A 22,643-nucleotide genomic window follows, 5' to 3' on the forward strand; every position below is an offset into this window, starting at 1 on the left:
TTACGAAGTTGTTAGAAGTTTACGAAATAAAAAAAATATAAGTAACAAATGAGTTGATTTATTCACAATGTCTGAGACCTGGATTGACGATTCCTTTCCTTCGAACATCTTAGACATTCCAGGGGGGTGTTTCACAAAGATCCTAAGTAGAACTTAACTCTAAGTTGGACTTAAAAATTATGGACAGCAATTGGAGTCTTTAAATGAAATATATTCAAAAGCAGAAATTCAAGTATTTTAGACTTTTTATTAATTCCACATCCAGAACATGAAATCTCCTTGATTATAGAAAATATGGATGATTTCAATAAACAATGAACGCCTTTCAAAATAACTTTTACAAAATATTTTCAAAGATGCTAATGGCTTTCCATATTTTTTAAGTCCAACTTAGAGATAAGTTGAACTTAGGATCTTTGTGAAACACCCCCAGGTTACATCTTCGAAAGGAGAGGTAGAGGTAGTCGAGGTGGAGGAGTTGGGTGTTACGTAAGAAATAATATAGGATATGTTACAAGACGTGATCTTGAAAAAGACGATTAGGAAATAATGTGGTTTGAATTGAAGGTCAGAAATCGATTACCATTTTTGTAGGTGTCGTATATCGCAAACCTACATGTATATTTTTTCGCTCCTTTCTATTCTGTCTCTGTAAACCTTCATTATGGATGCGTGTGTGTGTGTTGATGTACGGGTGCGTACTCAGTTCAGTTCAGTTCAGTTTATTAGAAAAAAACATGGCATATAGTAATAATGACGAACAAACATAATCCAAATTGAGACCCCAAAAAGCAATGCTTGTGAGTGGGGCCCCTGTGGAGGATGGACCTCTCAATCCCAGCGGATTGGCAAAGAGACCAACGTGTCTCAAGGATCTGCGCAATTCAAAACATGAAAGATGGTAGGATACGATCATGGATACGATACAGTTTCACGCGCGCAGAGCTCCCAAAACAAGCAGGTCCCAGAGTCCGCCAACCGTGATCAAGAAGTTCATTTACAACAACAAAAAACATGGTAATGTACACAAAATTATTACAAGGAAATGGCAAGGTTGTGTAACTTTATATTTACAAGGAAAAAAGCATGTATTAACAATAACTGATTACAAGGTTATATAAATTTAAAACATTTAGAAGGAAAAAAAGCTGAATCACTGACAACATCACGAACACCCTTAACCCCCCCCCCCCCAGTCGTATACCATTATTATTCAAGTCTTTTACTTTTCATTGTTAATTTATGTGCATTATCTTGTTATTGTTTGTTTGCAGGGCCCCGATTACAAGCAGATTTCTCCTTGTTAGGGGTCCTAACCATTATATTGTATATTGTATTTTCATTGTAAATTGTTTTTATACTTGTTGAATAAATGAAATGAAATGAATATGAAACATGAAATATCCTTTTTCAAAAGCCTAGAATCAAAACTAGACCAAGTATTTTCTTTACAAATAATGTTATAGTCCTCAGTGACTTTAACTCCAATATGCTGACTAAAAATACCCTTTTAAATAAGGTGCATGAATTTTGTTCCATCTTTCAGTTAACTCAGCCTATCCGAGAACCAACAAGAATAACTCCGTTCAATCAGCAGTACTTTAATTGACGTTATTTGTGTTTCTAGTTTAATGCTATCCAATATAAAGCAATCTGGAACAATTTCAAGTGGACTAAGTGACCACTCCCTAGTCTATTTGATCCTTGGACATAATACCCCAAAACCTATGCCCGAAATCTTTTCATTCAGATCCTTTAGGCATTTTGTCGTCGAAGATTTTGTCGAAGACCTATTGTAATTTATCGTCCGAGGAGGACGTAGAGTATTGCTGGGAGAAATTCAGTGAAGCATTCAAGGCATTTAGCTTATAAGGGTTACGTAATCGATTTCGATTGTATTTCGAAAATGAACAAATGGCGAAAATCATCCAATGACGATGGAAACGCCATTAATCACAACAACAACAACAACAACAACATCGAGAGACTCACAGCGACCGGTCACTCAATGTTTGGTCATTTGAACACAGGAGGTCTTGGTCAAGCACAAAATTAATATAAGTAAGGTAAATTATATAATTATTTATATTCTCGATCGACTATTTAATTTCGAGACTTTCAGTGTCCTTTGTGAACAAAACCAATTAGCCGTAGTTAATTTCGTTCATTCACTCGTAAATCTTATATCGAGCTGGTAGATTTTGGGTGATACAATTAAGTACATGGAATTGTGATTTGTTGACAATGTATACAGTGTGAGTCAAAAAAAAGTTTACACCTAGAAAATTGCTAATTATTAAAAAAAAAAATCATCGATAAACATAAAATTGTTATATGTCTTATGAAAGAGTGTTTTATCCCAAATCATTTGGTACCCTTTTTGTGTGGTATGTGTTCACGCTTTGATGAACAGGAGACATTGTTTGCGAGAGTACAAAAATCGACTTGCGCCAAAGTTGATTATGTGACGTTTGAATAAAACAATTGGGATTTGGGTATTAATTCGGTCTTTGCAGATCCAAATAACATCCCTAACAAAATTAATCATGCCACACATATCAAATATCAACGAACATTTGTGCGTGTGTGTGTGGGTGTGTGTGACTTTGCCCTTTGCAAAAAACATATATATATTGACATTGTTTTTTTTTTAAATTAATGATAGCATTTTCACGATAGGTGAAGCATGGCTGATGAGGAGGATCAATTGTTTACCGTCGAAGACTACGAAAAACAGGCACGTAAAATATTGCCTCCCGCCTGCATGCTATACTACAGCTCCGGGCGAGATCGAGGGTGGTGCCTCAAAGAAAGCACAGAGGCATTTTCAAGGTAGGTACGGTCCGTGTTCTTTGCCGGTTTGTCCCACCAAGTTCAAGCTCTCACAAAAGAGTGACCAGAAAAGCGAATCCAGGGGCAGATGGGTGCCCCCTCCTTGACATATAGTCTACAAGGGAATGAAATATTAGAAATGAGAGTAAAAGGGGATCGGGGAAAAAAAAAATCATCTCAGTATCCTTTGTCGATCATTCCACCCCTCCACCTACCCTAGGTGTGTTAGCGAGGGATGCACGACGGGATTCACGAAATCATATTAAGATGCAGGGGCTTCAATCATTGGCAGTCTTTAATAAATATTGAATTAATTGCGTGACCTATTATACGCAGCATATATGCTTCCGATCGATATACTTGCGCCAAACCCCATCTCACTTTTTGCTGTACGAAAAAGCTTCTATTTAAAGCTAAAGACCAGTATTGGAAACGCCCCAAGTTTCAAAAAATGAAATAGAAGCTCTTATTACCAATCATGTGAAAGAATACGTTTTGAATATTATATAATGATAACAATTTTGACGGGAAACCGACTACTAATTGATATATATGGTCAGCGTTCAAAATACACGGGGGCGGTGGGCGATTCGCCCCCGTGAGCTACATAATCTCCCCCGTCAGGTTGCTCACGGGGGCGACTGCAAAATTAAAAATCGCCCCCGTGGAATTATAAAATAAAGATTATCTTTTCTGTTATAACTTTATAACAATATTGAGTTTCAATTTTCAAACCTTAAACCAATGAAATAGAACTTAGATTAGCGTGCAAGATTTACCGTTCTATGAGTAGGCCTATTGTTACCGATTCAGCTCGCAGTGCAGTGCCGCGTTAGCAGTGGTTATAGTCCTACTGCGCCGTTAGTAACGGTACGTGTGCACGCTGCCGCGCCATGTCTGCTGGTGCTGGAGGCGATCGCGCAAGGGCAGAAACCCCGCCCCCCCCCCCCACTCAGCAGTGTTATTTAGGGTACGCATTATGCTTGTTCCCTCTTTTTGAAAGCACCCCCTATCTGAGGACTGCCAACATTTCCGAACCCCTCTTTCGCGGGCTTTTCGCGGGCTTTTCGCGGGCTTTTCCTGCCTTGGAGACCCCCTTATTTATGAAAAATGCTCAATGTACCCACCTAAATTCGGAATAATTTCTCAGGAGTCCAAAAAAAAAACACCCCCTTTTTAAAGAAATCTCCGGGTGAAAAGTTAAAACACCCCTTTTTTTTTTACAATTCTCGGGCCGGACTTTGTCGCACGAAAAGTACACCTTTACCGGACATTTTGGTAACACGCATAACCCCCTACTCCCCCGGCCCCCTTGGGCTGCCAAGTGAAAATGTGATGTGCATAGAAAAACGTAGATGCCAGGAAAACAATACGGGGGTTCAAAATAGCAACAACAACAAAAATCGCCTCGCCGCTATGCGGCTCGTGGACGATGCTTTGCATGTAAGTAGATGCCAGGAAAACATCACTTACGGGGGTCCAAAATCAGGGGCGAACCAACCGGCGGCAAGAGGTGGGGGGGGGGGGGGGGGCAAATCTTGAGAAAATATTTAGCGGCGAATCAGCCAGCCGGCGATCGGCGAATGAGCGGGGGGGGGGGGGGGGCTGGATAAATGCATATTTGTTTAGGGGGGTCCAGTTTTTGGGGAACATTTTTGCGCCGACTCAGCCGGCCGGTGAATATTAAAGCGGGAGGGGGATGCTGGACAGGAGGACCACTAATCTATTATATTTTTTTCAGGGGGGGGGGGGGGAGGTAAAGCGCCGTTTTAGCATGACTTTCTTTTTAACTCTTACTTTCACCTATCTCAGATAACCCTAAGTTTTTGGTTGCTGCTTTATATGTAGTTGATAATGCATGATTAAAATAAAGAGAGAGAGAGAGAGAGAGAACCACCATCATTTTGCAATGGTTCAGGGTTTGTGTAATGTATATTTGAAACCATTTCTTAGCGTCTCAACCCTAACAAAATAGCGAAACTATTTTTGAGGAAAAGCATTATACTGAACTAAATAAAGAATAATAGCTTTATATTGGCTCATACTAATACTAATACGGGCTAAAGACAATGTGGTATTTGTAAAGAGGTATTCCAAAATGACATTCTGATAATCAACATTTTGTTCTGGTATCATGTATATACGCATAATACAACTGATCTTTATGATTTCTTAACGTGACATAGCTTCTTCTCCCCCTGCAAACAAAAAAGAAAACAAGGTTATTTAATAAAAGGATCATGCGACAAATAATCATTGTGATTCAAATTGTGCAAGGATTTTTTTTAATAAGCAATGCTTTTCACCAGAATCTTCTTTGTAAAAACGACCTTTACAAATCTCAGCCATGCAAATCTGCCACTGTGTTGTAAGATATCACTTTCACTCAGATTAGGAGAAGTGTATTCTTTAATGAGTATTTTACATTGAATGGAACGTCTCAACTCAGTAAGCATGGCTGAGATTTGTAAAAGTTGTTTTTACAAAGAAGATTCGGGTGAATAGCAGTGCTTATTCAAACAATTATTCGCATCAATTTGAATCACAATCATTATTTGTCGCTTAATCCCTTTTAATGACCTTGTTTTCTTTCTCGTTTGCAAGGTGAGAAGAAGCTATGTCACGTTAAAGACATCATAAAGATCAGTGTTGTATGCGTATATATACACAGGCCCCGCGGAACGTTTATCAAAGTGGGGGAGGGGGGGGGGGGGGCAAAAGTATTTACGATCAGGTAGAGGGTAGCGAGCGTAAATTGGTGTGTGTGTGTGGGGGGGGGGGATCAGGGGTTTTAGGCATTTAATTACGGTCAGAGAATCACAAATATTTTGATGCCGCATTTGTGTCACTGGCAGGTCAGGGGGGGGGCGTTTTTTATTTAATTTTTTAAGGTAAAATTTCCGTTACTATCCTATTTTTTTACCGGTTTGGGAGGCTAGGGGGGGGGGCGGTAGAATCGGACCGTGGATCCGCGCCTGTCCAAAATAGCACACACACAAAATCGCCTCGCCGCTACGCGGCTCAGTAAAGAAATAATGTAAAGGTTGCTCCGAATAATGAGGAGGAAATAATGTGCAGAACGGGAAAAAATCGAGAGAATGTCATCACGGGATGAAAGTCAGTAACAGTTATGTAGCTTGTAAATTTGTAAGAGGGAAAATGCTGATTAAAGTGATAATGATGAAATAGCAAATAATTGAGGAGTATCATATGTACCAATTCAATGGATATATTTGTATAACAAAGAGCCCCCGTGAGAAGGCTCACGGGGGCTCTTTTTTGGGGGGAAGAGCCCCCGTGGACAAAAAATTAATTTGAGCCCTGTATATGGTAAATTAGTGTATCTCTCGCCTGTTGAGAGATATGAAATGCACGTGCCGCGCACGTGTGTGTAGTCCCATATACATCTTTCTGTGTACAGTGCTTCTAACTTCATGAAGACTTGGCCAAATTTCTTATCATTTTGATGATTCCAGAACCTTGCAGTATACATCTATGCTATAGATGATCAACCTTTTCTGATCGATTTCACACCGTTTCTTTCACAATGCAATCGCATGACCAAAACTGGTCTTTAGCTTTAAGTTTTATATCACCTACTAACATTTCGAAACATGGCAATATTAGTACATCAATCTAATCGAAAACGATATATGTGGGCTATACGATAGGGTATTCAAATTTTGGAATCGAGGGGCTAACTTCGAATGACCGGGTCATCACGTCCGGTCTGGTTGCCGAGTTGCAACTTTCGTGAAACGAAAGCGGAAGATCAGATGATCTAGGATACATGATCTAGCGTAGGGTTTTCACAAATTGTCGGGTAAAATGGACCACACCATTTGTAGATGAGAAGGGTTTATTAAACAAACATTACCCCAGACATTTTGGGAATAAAGGGGCTTGTAGTCTCAAATGTTCTCGTTACCCGATCCGACCAGACGCAATAACCCGATGATTTAAAGTTAGCCCTCTTAATAATGGTTCTTGCATTTGTGTTGAAAATTAAAACCTCAAAACCCCGAATGTGAAGGTGTCGTATATAGTAGTTCATTCACTGGACTGTCAATCCAGTTGATGGGGGGGGGGGGGGGTTCTAATCCATGCCCGGTACTAACGTCCAACGTCCAAGACATTAACTCACATTTGCCACTCTCCACCCAGGTGAAAATGGCAACATGGAAATGCTGGGGTGATATTAATTGCAGGGCCCGAGAAAAAAACAGTATTACACTGATGAGGCTGCCCCTTATACGTAGGACCCTATTGTAATTATTGTTATTATCAAATGAAATATGCAGGTATCGAATCCGAAACCGTGTTCTTCAAGGGATATCCCATCGGAGCCTCTCAACGACTGTTCTTGGAGAGCAGATCCAGTACCCTATTGGTATTGCACCTACGGCTGTTCATGCTGCAGCCCATCCCGATGCTGAAGCAGAAACCGCCAGAGGTAAGATCAGCTTTAAAAGTACCCCTTGACATAACCTCACTAGAATTAACCTTGACAGAAATTGTGACAATTCTTGCGACCAGACTCATAAACTATAGACTATTATAAACTTAGAAGTGATCGTGCACAGTTTGTCTTCGACGTGATTTAAGTAAAAATAAACAATGTTATTAAACAAATTGACTAAACTTACCTGAAATGAAAATATTTGTTTATTCAATGATTTTATCTATAAGTATTTATATTCTCCTATCTGTAGCAGTTCCAGGGGAGCATAGGGGCTAACCCCTCCTCCGAAAATCGCTTGATTGTGAACGAAATTAAGCAAAGCACATGTAACGATGATTATACCACAAGAATGTTTTATGAGATCTCGTCTCTTCTCGTCACTCCAGGAAGATGATTTGACGAGATCTCATTCTTCTCGTCATCCCCAGGAATGGGACTTGACAAATACTAGCCCTTGTCATTTCGTCTCTCCACCCCTAGAAAAAAATATTGATTATATTTTTTGTTGTTGTGATTGGTCCGTCCTAGACACCAGAAAATGGAAATTAACAATATGCCTGGTCCCTAAATTTCGTTTTCTAGCTGGTAAAAAAACAAGTTGAACAAAAATCATGTGTTTTTTTTAGACAAAAGCGTAAAACCTTTGTCCACATTAGGGATATAATTTTCTCTTTTAGATGCTCGTCAGCGCAAGTAAATTATAGCAAGAGAAGAATAGATGTTTAGACAATTAATACCGGACCTTGATACCCGTCACAAAACTACATTGGATTGTAAATGCTTGTCTCATCAAGAACATGTGTCGGTCTTTCAGGTGCAGCAGCAGCAGATACTCTCATGGTCCTCTCCGTCGATTCCCATACAGCCATTGCTGATGTTTCGGCAGCGGCTCCAGGTGGCCTCCGTTGGATGCAGACATATCTCTTCAAAGATCGTTTACTGACACAGCACGTCGTACGTGAGGCTGAGAGGGCGGGCTTTAAAGCTCTCGTGATTACGGTTGACTCGCCTGTTTCCGGTCTTGACTCAAAAGTCAGAGCAGCTCTGAATAAGGACGCAGCCATTTTCGCATTTCGGTATGAAATTTAATATTGTTCATCTGTAATTTAGATAAATAATTCTTCTACAAATATCGGATCAAGGAAGAAATCTTAGTGTAAGGTAATTTTTAAGAATTGATGTTGTAATAATTGTATTCCTCCCGGAAAAGGATTGTAAAAATTGAAATTGTTTATCTTGATTTGTGTAGCTAATGGGGACCACATTTGAATATGAAAAGAGAAAAAAATATAAAAAACCTGCAGAGCGGGAGACAAAATAAGAAAGCTGGAGGGAGGGGGTTCCTCGCATTTTAGTTATGTCATGACGGGGCACAGAAACGCCAGTATTTATCTTCTCAAAAGTAATATAGAAAGGTTTAGTATACATTCATTTGTTTTCATCCGTTGCCGGTTCGATTTTTTTCCTCAGCATGAGTAATTTTGAGGCAGACATTCCTTCTTCAAGAGCAGCCAAAGCAGAAGGAGACACAAGATATGTAAAATATGTACATCAGATGCAGTATAATGACTCGGCTACTTGGGAGGACATCAGATGGATAAAATCAATAACAAATCTTCCAATTGTCTGTAAGGGAATTGTGTCTGGTGAGTCTTTAATGTATTATCTTCGAACTGTATAGTATTATCATTCTATGCCATCTGATGGAAAGACTAGTGTAAGATCCATCATCGATCTCATTGAAATCCAAGGACTATGAACGCAAGAAGTGTCACTTCTAAAGATATTACAGCACATCATTCAGAACAACCTCATTACTAAAATATGCACATTTTTGTCAAATGTGGTATTCTTTCCTATCCTATATACTTTGGAATCTGATAGGGATAAACGAATAGCTCCTATCAGCAGATAGGTTGGATCTATTTACAAAACCCAATTATTGCGGTGACATTTTCAGAACGAAATATGTAGAATGTTTGAAGCTCCTCATTTTCTTATGAGAAGTACATGTATTGGCAAGAAAGTGAGATTATTTCTTTCATCGTTGTCAATCAATTGCTATTTATATTTACATTTATATAGCTGACTCGGCAAGGGAAGCAGCGGACGCAGGGGTTGATGGGATACTGGTGTCAGCTCATGGTGGAAGACAATCAGATGTTGCTCCTGCTCCAGTGAGTTTTATTTCCTAAACAATTCATGACCGCGGGTTGGGATGTTTTTATGGTATATACTGATCATAAATTTCGAATTGCCAGTATCTCAATATAATCTCAAATCAACAAATACCTACATCGTTCGAAACTCGACTTCAATTCACCTTTCCTCCTCGACAAATAACTTTGTTTAGATAATTTCCATCTCTTCCTCTCTCTCTCTCTCTCTGTGTCTCATCGTCACTCTCATTCTCTCTTTCCATTCAAATTGTAATCCACACTCTCCTCTTTTAGAATGGTATATCGATGTTCCAAATTATGATCTACTTTCCGAGATTACTCACGTTTAGGCTTCCTCCCAATTCATAGAGGTTGGCATAAATTCGTGCCTTGCGACCATTTTTTGGAACAATGGTTTCTGAAGAAGATGTTCAGTGACACTTGTAAAGCCTAATTGTCAGTCTAAGTCTCTGATTTGTAATTTGCTTCGCATCGCCTTTGAAAACAAACGTATTTGCAGATCGATGCATTGGCCGAGGTAGTAGATGCAGTCCGTGGTCGAGGGATAGAGGTATACATGGATGGAGGAATAAGGACAGGAACAGATGTCTTCAAGGCTCTTGGGAGGGGTGCAAGAGCTGTGTTTGTAGGAAGACCTATATTGTGGGGACTAGCTTGCCAGGTATATAATTCATATTTAGCTCAAAGGTGATTTCATTTATTGATTGATCTATAAATGTATTTATTTGTCCACGTGTAGAATAAAACACCCTAATCAGGGCGAAATTCGTGTTCCTTAGGAAGTCCTTTATCTAGTACCGATCTCGAGTACCTATTTTACGTTTCCTTCTGAATAAAAGGGTACCCAAACTCTTTCTCGGAGCTAGGTTTGAAGTTCTGTAACAGTCAACAAGGAGGACATGTTGGATACACTATCGGATGGGACGTTGTTTTCTGATAATTTAACAACTTTCAACACAGTCTGATTTCTTGTTATGCTAAACAGACTCCCATTACACCATACAAAATGCGTTATGCGAACATGTTTATTACAATTTTCATTACGTCCAAATTAACTTCAAACAACCCGAGATTGTACTTTTATTTTTAGTAGATAATATTATATTTCATACTCTATTTAAAAGCAGATAACTACATGAAATATGAGAACTGATCTATTTTCATTTTTTGCAGGGTTCCAAAGGTGTTTCAAATATTTTGGAAATTCTCAGGAGCGAACTAGACAATGCCTTAGCAAACAGTGGTATGTATCAGAGTGTTAACTTTTAGATACAAGAGCAACGGAGGAAAGGGGCGAAAAGAGTGGGTCCAAACGTTTGAAAGGTACATAAGTCCAACATTTTCCCTCCAAAATGAATTCTTTTGTCCAGAATTATATTTTTAAGAGCCGTGCCAGCCCGTCGAAACTCACCGACTCACTAAACTGACGAAGGGGGTAAAGGGTAGCACATTTTAGGTAGACTTAATTTTTCTTTTGGGGTAAATGACGGGTCCACTTCCACTTAACCGTGAATTTGCTTCTGCAACGGTGCAAGATGAATAGTCAACTTTGAACACTTTCAGCTGCAAACCATTACCTTGTCCACATAACGCATTATTGCATTGCTTTTTGTCTTGCTTTTGTTAGCACTGCTTTGTGTAAATCATCTTTAACTGAGAAATATGCATTCTGATAGGCTTTAAACCACTTTGTTCTTTACAGTTATGAGTTCTATATAGAACTTTAGATCATTCAAGTAGTGCATTACACACGCATACACTTTAAGGGTAATACGGTTGGTCAGAACGAAATTGTGAAAGGATGTTTTAATATGTATATCGGGCCTGGATCCGCAAGTCGTGGCCAATTGAACATTAATTCATATATAATGATTATATATTTCATTTTCTTCACAGGTTGTACGAGTCCTGATTGCATCCCATCTGATATGGTTGTCCATGAATCATATTATCATCGGAATCCCCCAAAGAGCAAGATGTAGTTTGGCGGAAGGCAGCCAGTTTGTCACTTCACCGCTTTTGTCTCTCCAATTGAGTAACTCTGGTTCTATATATTATGTCCAGCCAGTCTGTCCCTATAGCATTTGGGTAATAATTAATAGCGTAGCTACTGTTAAGCGGTATGCACCCCTTATTTGAATGCGGGAAAAAAAGATAAAGAAAAGGGCTAGGTGTAAAATGTCGGAGGTTTATAAAAATTTCGGGGTAAAAATCATACTATCTCAGCACTTGATCACACAAAATGTAGAGACGTGAGCTACTGGGCTAGTCTATTATATTCCCTTCTTCCATATCATAATTGTATATTCTATAAATGACTGTGTTTTGTACTTCGTCAGAGGTAAAAAAAAATGTCGGGGTAAAAATCAGTGCCGTCATTATTTCTCAGCACTTGATCACACAAAATGTAGAGACGTGAGCTACTGGGCTAGTCTATTATATTCCCTTCTTCCATATCATAATTGTATATTCTATAAATGACTGTGTTTTGTACTTCGTCAGGGGTAAAAATGTCAGAGGTAAAACAAAATGTCGGGGTAAAAATCAGTGCCGTCATTATTTCTCAGCACTTTATCACACAAAATGTAGAGACTTTAGCTAATAGGCTGGTCTATTATATTCCCTTCTTCCATTTCATAATTGTATATTCTATAAATGACTGTGTTTTGTACTTCGTCAGGGGTGAAAATGTCAGAGGTAAAACAAAATGTCGGGGTAAAAATCAGTGCCGTCATTATTTCTCAGCACTTTATCACACAAAATGTAGAGACTTTAGCTAATAGGCTAGTCTATTATATTCCCTTCTTCCATATCATAATTGTATATTCTAAAACTGACTGTGTATTGTACTTCGTCAGCGGTGACTTCTTATATGTAAAATGCAATGTGGGAAATAAATTTGAAACTTATATCTTGTGATCAGGTTTGCATATATGAATTTATAAGAAATTTCGATTTTTTTTAATTTGTTGATGTTTTAATGTTTATTTGATTTTGGGGAAGTAAGTAGATAGAATATTAAGATTGAATGAGATAAAAACAGAGAGTCAGTTATAAAGATCGCACAGAAATTCCTCAAATTCAGTCATCAAACCCATCTTCATGTTCATCCCAGCAAAGACTATTATGACAAGAAAACATTAAGAGAAAGACACGGATGTGCTTATTCCACCTCGTCAATACTTTATTACAAAGTTTAACAAAGAATATCGAAGCTTCGCCTGAAGAATGTCGGAAAGTAGGCCTACATGTAATAAACGTTGAGACGTTATCTATCCAGGTGTTTGTCATGGGCATGCTTTTGACTTTTATGCAGTAAGTTTCGAAAGGCATACATTATTGTATTTGTTGGGTTAAACATAACTCAGTGTAATTTTATATAATGACATCATGTTTGTGATTAAGAAACCGGTTTTTTGTTCTTCCAAATTCATGATGCATTTTGTTTAATGTGTAGACTTCTACAGATATGTACCTGCTGGAAAGAATCTCGCTAGTCAAGGACCGCTATTTATAACGTGGAACTTCCTAAACGTGATGGACCGCTATTCATGAAGCGGAAAGGGGTCGCTATTCATAAAGGCGTAAAGACCGTTATTCATAAGGACCGCTATTTATAATGTAAAATGAGGGTCGTCAATTCATAATTCACATTGAGGGTCATAAACCCTAAGGACCGCTATTCATAATACGAAACCGGGGTCGCTATTCATAAACAGGAAGAAGGGGCGCTATTCATAATTTATTTTAGGGGTCACTACTCATAAGGACCGCTATGAAATCATTTATAATATCAGATATAATAATATAATATATTATGACACATTCATTATATGCGAATCCCCGCCCCCGGACCCCCCCCCCCCCCACACACACACACACACACACACACACGCGCGCGCGCGCACACACACGTACACACATACTGGTGGCCAATTAATTTATTTCTGTTTTCTCATTGTTTCTTAGTTTTTGTTGTGAGGGTGTGTGTGTGTGTTTGTGTGGTATGTGTGTGTGTATGTGTGTGAGAGAGAGAGAGAGAGAGAGAAAGGGAAAGCTAGAGAAAGAAAGAGAGGATAGAAAGGCAGATGGAGAGGAGAGAAATATAGAAGAGAGGGAGCAGACAGACATTGAAAATATGAAAGAGAGACAGATTGGGGGTAAAGGGTGGTTAATGGAAAGAAATATGAATAGAAAGATGGATGAACATAGACCAAAAACAAAAACAGGTAGAAAAGAGGGGATTAAAGAGATATTAAAATATAAGAAAAATAACATGAACTGGCACGAAATCTGAAAATAATTTTCGTCGCATGAAACACGCTGTTTCTCTAAAGCACTCCCATCATACAACAAAAATGTGAAATTTTCACACACGTGAAGTTTCGCTTTTAAAGTGCTTTGAACAGCACAATTTGTTAATTCAATAGAAATTACAATTTTCAGTCAGTTGTTGGTAAAAACAAAGGGTTAGGACCAAAGACGTTTAAATATACAGCCCTCCTAACTCATTGGTAAACATGACCATATTATGTATCAGAGCTTTTAAACATATAGTGGTGCTACTGCGTGAATTTAAGAAAAATCATGATTATTAGAAAACTTTCATTAGCACATATCCAGTATTCATATCCGTGGGTTCTTACAAATTAATTTGGTACACAAATAGCGACCCCTGTCTTGAATACATTATGACACATAAATATTGATTGTTGCGTAACTCCAAACCTCCAACATATTGCGCGTAGGCCATTGTTACGTCAAGAGCTCTGCGCACATGATACACACATATGAATATTCATCTAACTGACCTATCCTTGCGCGCGATTGGTCGAAAGTTTATTCCATGGTGATCGCGCATGCGCATAATGTAGTAAGCTAGCTTCGCATCAACAAACGCTCATTCTTGTCTTATTCCTTCGATTGGGAGCAAGCTCGTTGAAATTTCGGAGATTTTACGAGGATTTCCACAAATTCCACGCCTGTAAGTGTCTGAGAAAGCTATTTCATCACAATACTAGCGTCTGTTTGTCGGAAACTTTATTTTTTTGTTCAGGTATACACGATAATCATGATAATTTCAAACATAAAATTATTATGTTTAATTTGATTGAATTTTCTGTTGAATTCCTGCACTATCAAAGTCTGCAGAATGTATATCCGTTGTAGTCATTTACGATTTCAAACACTCGAAGCTAATGTTAGACATTCAAACACCCTTAGCATAATTTATCTTTAAAATTTACCAAATCACGGTAATCATTATAATATATCTTTGATTTCAGAAGTTGGGAACTTCGGTTATCATTCCAGTGAATAACTAAACGAGATTCCTGCTCTGAGCAGGAGATTCAAATACCCAGACTTTGGAACAAACCTAAATCACAGAGACTCACATTTTCGAGCTTGTGGATGTACCAAAATGTCTACCATGGAGATTTCACTTAATCTCGCTCAAAAGATCGAGGCTGATACTCCTACTCAAAACGGAGACTGGCAAACTCAGAATAGACTCAACACAGAGACTCTCACTCGCGAGCCTGTGGACGAGCAGACTCAGTTTGATATGGATTCAGTTGTGGTCCCCATTCAGCTCAAGGCTGAGCCCCCTACTCAAGGTGGAGACTTCCAAACTGAAACTGGACTCAACACAGAAACTCTCACTTATGAGCAATTGGAAGAACTGAGTCAGTCTGATACAGTCTCAACAGAGGCTCACACTCAGAAGACCGAGGCTGAGCCCCCGACTCCACGTGGAGATGAAGAATTTCAGACTCCTGAGAAAGCGTCATTGATTGACGCCTCGACCCAGTCCGGAGATACTGAGTTTCAGACTCAAGATCACATGGAAAAGCAAAAGGTAGGTTGCTTCCGAATACTGTCTTTTCAGATGTTGCATGAGGACGAGTGGAGAGAGTATCATAGTCAGAGAGAAAGAGGGATGTGAGAGAGAGAGAGAAATGAACAAACACAAGCAAATAAATGAACTAACTTGACTATCTAAAAGACATTATGGCAAATGAGTTGGAAGTGTTTGAATATTCATCTAATGCTCAGACTAGGAAAAAAAAAGTCTGCCTTTGAGTATATTATGACGAAAAGATATTCAATTGCCATTGCCTTCAGACAATTTTTTAATTTCACAGATCACTTAAAAAAAAAAAAGTTTTGTTAAATTAATCATCAACTTTTACGATACCATTACAGTATTACAATACCTTGCTGCAAGTAGTCAGTGCAATCAGCGGAGTATCAGCTGATACCTCCCCTGAAGTCCAGGCCATGATTCTTCTGGAACGCTGGCAGGAGAAGGACGCAGAGACCCAGCGCCTGAGCGACGAACTCATAAGGAATGATGAGGAGAAGACTACTGCACAGGCCCAAATTAAGGTATTCTTGATTAAGATAATCTCAATTAAATTCTCCAAATGTATAGTTTTATTTGTTCAACTTTACATCTTAATAAAATTAAAACGTATAGCATTACAGCCACAGGAAACAGCAATAATAATAAAAACTAGCAAAATCATAATTATCTCTTTTCTAGATAAAATTAAAAGTAACGATTTGACCACGCCCAAAGTAATCAAATTTACAATGTTTAAAACACATTTTCTACCCCATTTCAATTCTTGCTGTTTATGACTTCTAACATTATATAAACAAACATTAATATGACTTTTGCCATTTTTTCTCCATAAAATACCTCGTCAGTTTTCATGTATATTATATATGCCATATTTTTCTTTGAAATCCATTTTCTTACACATCTATCTCTCCAGAACTTGATCACCGCGGCTTGTTCCATCTCCGAGGCAACGGAGGACTCCACCCCAGAAGATGCGGCTGAGAAGCTCCTCGAGGCTCGACAGGTTCTCGACGTCCGGCGTTCCGACTGCACTGCAACTTGGAGAGAAAGATTTAGGACCATGACAAACAAAATGGACCTCCAGATCAAGGTAATTAATTAATGTTTGTGTGTGACATTTGTAAGATTTTTAAAGCAAAAACAGTATAGTGCATCTGAATAATAACGGTTTTTTAATTTTTTAAAATTTGCTTTGCTATTTTTGTTTTCCTTTTATGGAGGCAATGTTTTTTTGTTTTTTTTTATATAAAAAACGATTAGTGAAAAGTTTACATAAGTCTGATTTAACATTTTATTATGCTAAACATTTAATGGCGTCATTATAATTAGAAACATTTTAATCTTAGTTTACAACATCTTTCTTCTTATCTATTCTCTATTATCCTCGTATTCATCTTCGTAATTGTTCTTTTTTAGATTTCAAACTCTCTTTATAATTAAACGCGGCCGTAATTAGTATTTAGTTATATCTACATTTAATAATAATATTTCTTATGAAATTTATTTTTATCAGCCTCACCCCACCTTCCCCCTTAACCTTCACCACACCTTCATTTCTTTCACTGTATCACTGCTGACCATAAACCATTAGTTGTTTTTGGTATGGTCTTCGTTTAGTCATGTCAGTTCATATACCTCATCTTGTTCATCTCCTATCTTCTTCATTACATTTTCTTCATTATTTTTCAAAATTATCTTTAACATCTTCCTCTCTTGTTCATTCGAATGTTCTTGTGCTATTCTATTATTCATCATCTCCCCCTTCTCTCTCTCTCTCTCTTTCTCTCTCTCTCACACACACACTCCCCTCTCTCTCTCTCTCTCCATCTCTCTCTCTCCATCTCTCTCTCTCTCTCTCTCTCTCCCTTTCTCTTCCTTTTATTTCTCTCCATCTCCCTCATTCCACCGTGTCCTTTTCATGTTCTTCATATCCTCTTACCTATGTTTTCATTCCCCTCTATGTCCTTCTCCCCTTTTTCATTGTCCTTCTTCCTCTCCCTCTCCTCCCCGTCTCCTCCTCCTCTTCCTCCACCTTTAGACCTTGGCCGATCCAATCAAGCTGATCACAGAGAGCATGGATGCTATCCAGTCCCCAAAGGTCCTGGCCCAGAACCTCAGACAAGCTTGGGACCAGGTCCAGGCTCAGAATGACGAACTTGAACTAGATTTGATGGTAAGGTTATCAACAATTCAGGTCAATTTTACTCTTTGCACAACCGATAAACAGTACAGAGAACAAATAAACCTGAATTCCAAAAATAGTGAAAATGTACAGAAACTCGACAATAATAAAAAGTATAAAATAGATATTGCCATTTCCAACACAACAGTTTTTAGTGAAATTCATAAATAAAATTAAAAACATAATCAAACAAATTATTGCTCGAGCCGTCGCTAAAATTCTTAGTGATTTAATTGAGAGTGTACAATCGCCACTGAGTTTATTTATCATTAATTGTTTAAGGCGAAAGTTTATCCCTTCATCAGCAAAACGTTTACTGCCCCCCACCCATTTAAGTGTCACTGATAATTATATTGCTCTTTACTTCTCTATTTTAGACGGCCACTGATCGGGTCAAACAATTTGAGTCGCGCTTGGAAGCTCAAGCACAGGACGTCAAGGTAAATTAAATCCACATTTTATTGACAAACATTACAATTAAAACAAATTCTTCACCTTAGTGAATAATGTTATTGGTATAGCTTCAACACATGCCAGTACTTTTACACTTTAAGTTCTTACGAATCTAATGATGAAGACATAAACTAGAAGACTTTTGTAAAATTCGGGAAGGTTCCAGATTCGCGAAAGCTTAATGCCACGATATAAACGAATCACAGCACTAATCGCGTTAGCATAATACAAAAAATATACTTTTAATCTTACAATATAAATTCACTTCATAATAAGCAAAGGTAATTTGGAAATAGTATCATCAGCCTTGATTTTTCCTTATCAGTGCCTCGCCACCGATGTCGGCGTCTGCCTCGCACCCGATATCAACCACTCCGATGTCGTCGTCGAGCTCAGGTGGTCTTTCGACGACCTCCAGAAGGAGATCGCGGCAAAAGAAGAGCAGATCGAGGTAATAAAACAGAAAAATAATTTGAACATTTAGAAAGATCAGCGAACATATTTCTTTTAACCAACAGTTGTGTAAATGCTGATAAGATCTACTGTACGCCTACAATTTGATGATAGAGAATAATACCTCTGCATATTAATTATTATACTTCCTACACGTATTATCAAAATAGAATCTGATATCAATGATGACCTATATAGATAGTAAATGAGTTGAAGATATAAGACGAGAGGGATTGGAAGATAAAGAGAATTTAGGAAACAGACAGTGATGAGGAGAAAGTCGAAGGCGACAGAGATGCAAAGGAAAGGGCAGACGTTTAAAATTTAAATTGCGTAGATGGTGTTTTTCAAATAAATATTAAACATTACAAATGCAGTCTCGCAAGTCATCTCATTCAATACGCATTAGAATCCAAAATAAAATACATTGAAGAAAAATATGTAGCAAATTGGCAGATTTTGACTGATTCTTTTGAAACCTTATAGGATCTTCTGCTCAAGATGAAGGCTCTGACGTCATCCCTCGAGGACCTCCAACCCCTCCTTGTTCCCGAGCCCAAGAAGAAAGAGAAGAAGAGGAGCAAGAGACTGCGCCTGAAATGGTGGAAGAAGAGGGCACCTGAACAACAAGAGGTATGGGTCAGCCCCCCCCCCCCACCCCCGCCGCCGCAGCCCTCTGCAGTCATAATGATGAATACGTAACTAATTGAAATACTTCAATATTTATAGGTGATTTAATCTGGTGTGGTAGTTCGATATAAAACATGAGAACTGCCAAATGAATTAGGCAGCTGGTAAATTATGCACTTGAGCTGGAAACATGAATGTTATTATACAATTTATTATTTACTATAAAGAACCCTCCAAATCATCTACATGTACGTTGCAATCTATTATACCATATACTTAATTAATGATAATCATTTTGATCGGGAGTTTCTATATGTTCGGATTGTCCTTTTTTCGGATCGAAATCGTAGAATAGGTTTAATACCTGTAATATCTATAACATTATACCAACGAGTTTTTTTTTTCTTCTGAAACTGAGTAAGGTCTAAGTAGACAATTTATTTGAGGTGAAATTAATGTTTCATCGTTTGATTGTGATTGGTCATTTTCTTATCACGTGACAGGAGTCCAACATTATCTTGAGAAGTTGCAGGAAGGTCTCATCAAACAAAAGACAACCATAAGGTAAGTTTATTTTGAGTTGAGTTCAAATTGACTTTGCCTTGTTTTAGATACAATATGGGAAGTTATAATATGATAGCATAATCATGTTTATGATAATCATCTTTTCCTATTTCGTTTAATGCAATATTTCTACATCACATCACCCTCCCCCTCTCTTTCTCTATCTCTCTTTCTCTCTTATTTCATTTCCTATCCTTCCTTTAATAATTATGTTATTCCATACTCTTGAACCCGGCCTTTTTTCATTTTCCCATCACCCTTAAAACTCTTCATCACACTTTCACCACAACCTTGTCTACAGTCTTCTCGAGGCCAAGATGACCATACTGGCTGATCAGATGAAGAAGGAGAAAGATTGTCTGGAAAGACAGAAGGCTTCCAGGGCTGAGCTCCAAAACGACTTCAAACTTCTGCAATTTGACAACCAAAAGAAAGAGACCCTAATTCAAAGTCTCCGGGACCTTGTCGACACGTAAGCCAATTCGATAATTCTTTTCTTTTCTTTAAAAACAAAAACTCCGGTGTCTAGAATAAGTTCTGTACTTTTAAACGTCTTACTAAGCTCTGTTAAATTGTCATTAATAATGTAGCAAGTATGACTTCCCACCCAGAAAGGTATCTTTCAATAAGAAGCAAATTGCTTCAAGTATATAGGCAAGTGTTTCCATTGAGAAAATCTGCCTTCATTTTTAAAAGAAATTACAACCTAAATTGTATTCCCGTCATAGCCAAAGTTGGAAATAAATGTCAAAAAGCAAATAAAGAAACAAAACATTTCAAAGAGATTAATTTTCAAGTTTTATTTTTTCATTTTCTCTTTCAATACAGCCTGCAGAAGAACTGCTTGAACAAGAACAGGGGCGCTGCTCGGTTCCAAGCGAGAAACGCGGCGGATCATGCGACCGTTGCCTCAATGCCAACCATCAAATGCGAGGTCCTAGATATTGATGACATCCTGCCTTTCTCAGGATGCCATAAACCAGGTGACCTTAGCAACATGCCTGTCCTCGGCAAAGGCACCTACGGCAAGGTGTACCTTGGTCGCCATGGTGATGACCTTCGACCCATCGCCATCAAGCAGCCAGTGTTGCACTCGGACTACCGCAGGGACATGCTGCAGCAAGAGAAGCTGCTGATGAATGAAAGAGCCACGAAGGAGTCCATGGTGCAGCAATTGCTGTCAGGGTCTCCCTACTTCCCCAAGATGCTTGGGATGGTTACCATCGGTGATGACCTCTGCACGGTGATGGATTTCATCGGCAACAAGAAGACTGGTAGGACGTACCCTCTCTACCGAGCCCTGACCCGCCGCTTCAAGTCCAACCCAAAGCTCGGCCTGATCAACATGCTTCAGGTCTGTGAGGATATCATCAAAGGCATCATGGAGCTCCATCGGGAAGGATACCTGCATAATGACCTGAAATCAAACAACATCTTGCTGGAGAAGCGAAGCCAGCGCTGGCACGCCATCATCATCGACCTCGGATTAGCCAGTGCAATGGCTTACGCCAAACAGAGGCGATTCTCCGACAAGAGAAGGGCTGAGTACAGATCGAGAAAAATTTACACTTATATGGCCCCTGAAGTTGTCCTGTATGGAAAGCGCAACTCAGTGGCCTCTGACATCTACTCTTTCGGCGTCATCCTCGAGTCCATCGCCAGGAAGATCAAGTTCAGCGAGGTGGCGGAACTGGCGGAGGACTGCACCGAGCAAGATCCACTCAAGAGGCCGCACAGCATGCAGGAAATCCTCCTCAAGATGGAAGCGATCAGTGCTTCCTACTACTGAAGAGGCTAGGGGACGGGGACGGGGTTGGAGTAGGAGTGGCCGAGGCATCACTCATTTGCGAGGACGCTGGTACCACATTCCGGATGGATCAAGAATAGTGCCAACACCACAGCTGTAAGGACCATCAAGAGACTGTCTTCCTCTTGCGATCATCATTTAAAGGTGTGCCTTCACATAACAACTCATCCTGGTTGTTAGATGGTCTTCCATCCCTGAAGCCTCTACTTTATCGGTCAGCTATTGGCTACAGTCGAGACAGAAACCTCCATCATCCTCAGTCTCTTAAAATAATTAAACACAGTGGAAAATGCACTGGCAGAAACTACCCTCTAAAAGCAAAAACAAGGGGGAGAAACTGCTCCAACACTCACTCTAACTATCGTCACATGGGAATGGTTGTTTATAGCCACTATCGAACAAGATTGGTGAAAACGGAAGTTGAATTTATTGCAGCCCCATGTTACATTGACTTGGATGGAAATCGTCACTTATTGGAATAAAAAAGGAAACCAATCAGCATCTTAGACAGTAAGCTAAACGAGAATAGAAAAACAAAAGAAAAGAAAGGAAAAAGAAAAGAAAAGAAAGGAAAAAGAAAAGAAAAGAAAGGAAAAAGAAAGAAACAAATAAAGAAAAGAGAATAAAAGAAACAAAGGAACACTGAAACAAAGGAAGAAAACAAAGAATCAAAGAAACGCAGAAACAAAAATAAAAGGAAATCTTTCTGATTAAAGGCAATTATTCTCTAGCGTCACTCGTCTTCCCGTCCAAGGTATTCGGATCACCTCATTGTACTGATCACACCGCTCCCTGACATGCGTCCTCTACGTTCAATGGACGACGGGGCACAAGTTCAAGAATGTATTACTGGTATCAGAGGTATATGACATTTCTCACAGAATAATTGATCAAGGATCATATCAACTTACGTAGCTCTGTAACTGATTGAAAGATAAGTGATGAATCAAAAATACGGACCAAATTAATCTTGAACCCGAAGAAGCTTGACATGACGCACGTATCTATAATAAAGTTTTTGAAAGTGTTAAAACACAATCCTTTATAATTCAGTGGCCTATATAGCCTGTAAATTTTGTTGTCGTTTCCTCAAGGAAAATTTAGTTTAATAAATATGGAGAAAACATGAGGTGTGAATAAGAATACACAAAATAAGGGTATTTCGAAGGGAAAAGCAAGAGAGGAAGATAGAGAAAAAGGTATAAGAGAGA

General features: G+C 38.8%; 2 protein-coding genes across 5 annotated transcripts; both read left to right on the forward strand.

Moving 5' to 3' along the window:
* The first annotated feature begins 1,948 nt into the window (after window positions 1–1,948).
* On the forward strand, window positions 1,949–12,632 carry LOC590153 (hydroxyacid oxidase 1). Of its 4 annotated transcripts, none has more exons than XM_011674737.2 (9): window positions 1,949–2,066; window positions 2,666–2,832; window positions 7,134–7,285; window positions 8,109–8,370; window positions 8,765–8,940; window positions 9,380–9,471; window positions 9,974–10,135; window positions 10,648–10,717; window positions 11,371–12,632. In XM_011674737.2, the coding sequence occupies exons 2-9, from the start codon at window positions 2,687–2,689 to the stop codon at window positions 11,454–11,456; spliced, it is 1,146 nt and encodes a 381-aa protein (XP_011673039.1). In that variant the 5' UTR covers window positions 1,949–2,066; window positions 2,666–2,686; the 3' UTR covers window positions 11,457–12,632. The 4 variants fall into 4 exon arrangements, with proteins under 4 accessions (XP_011673039.1, XP_794861.3, XP_030841440.1 ...); XM_789768.5 differs by having other exon boundaries at window positions 1,966–2,061; XM_030985580.1 differs by having other exon boundaries at window positions 1,966–2,061; window positions 2,680–2,832.
* Window positions 12,633–17,227: 4,595 nt separating this feature from the next.
* LOC115924132 lies at window positions 17,228–21,414 on the forward strand. The gene is made up of 7 exons (XM_030985946.1): window positions 17,228–17,516; window positions 17,903–17,965; window positions 18,304–18,429; window positions 18,918–19,074; window positions 19,565–19,625; window positions 19,927–20,097; window positions 20,454–21,414. The coding sequence occupies exons 1-7, from the start codon at window positions 17,418–17,420 to the stop codon at window positions 21,412–21,414; spliced, it is 1,638 nt and encodes a 545-aa protein (XP_030841806.1). The 5' UTR covers window positions 17,228–17,417.
* Window positions 21,415–22,643: the final 1,229 nt, after the last annotated feature.

Source organism: Strongylocentrotus purpuratus, unplaced genomic scaffold (assembly GCF_000002235.5).
Source record: "Strongylocentrotus purpuratus isolate Spur 01 unplaced genomic scaffold, Spur_5.0 spur5_scaffold_15, whole genome shotgun sequence".
Lineage (NCBI taxonomy): Eukaryota > Metazoa > Echinodermata > Echinoidea > Camarodonta > Strongylocentrotidae > Strongylocentrotus > Strongylocentrotus purpuratus.

Excerpts from the sequence above, each read along its gene's own strand:
- LOC115924132 (XM_030985946.1), top strand. The coding sequence starts at position 17,418 with ATGGATGCTATCCAGTCCCCAAAGGTCCTGGCCCAGAACCTCAGACAA. Across the intron at positions 18,430-18,917 it reads CAAAAGAAGAGCAGATCGAG|GATCTTCTGCTCAAGATGAA; the intron begins GTAATAAAACAG and ends GAAACCTTATAG. Across the intron at positions 19,626-19,926 it reads AAACAAAAGACAACCATAAG|TCTTCTCGAGGCCAAGATGA; the intron begins GTAAGTTTATTT and ends CCTTGTCTACAG.
- LOC590153 (XM_011674737.2), top strand. The coding sequence starts at position 2,687 with ATGGCTGATGAGGAGGATCAATTGTTTACCGTCGAAGACTACGAAAAA. Across the intron at positions 9,472-9,973 it reads CAGATGTTGCTCCTGCTCCA|ATCGATGCATTGGCCGAGGT; the intron begins GTGAGTTTTATT and ends ACGTATTTGCAG. Across the intron at positions 10,136-10,647 it reads TGTGGGGACTAGCTTGCCAG|GGTTCCAAAGGTGTTTCAAA; the intron begins GTATATAATTCA and ends CATTTTTTGCAG.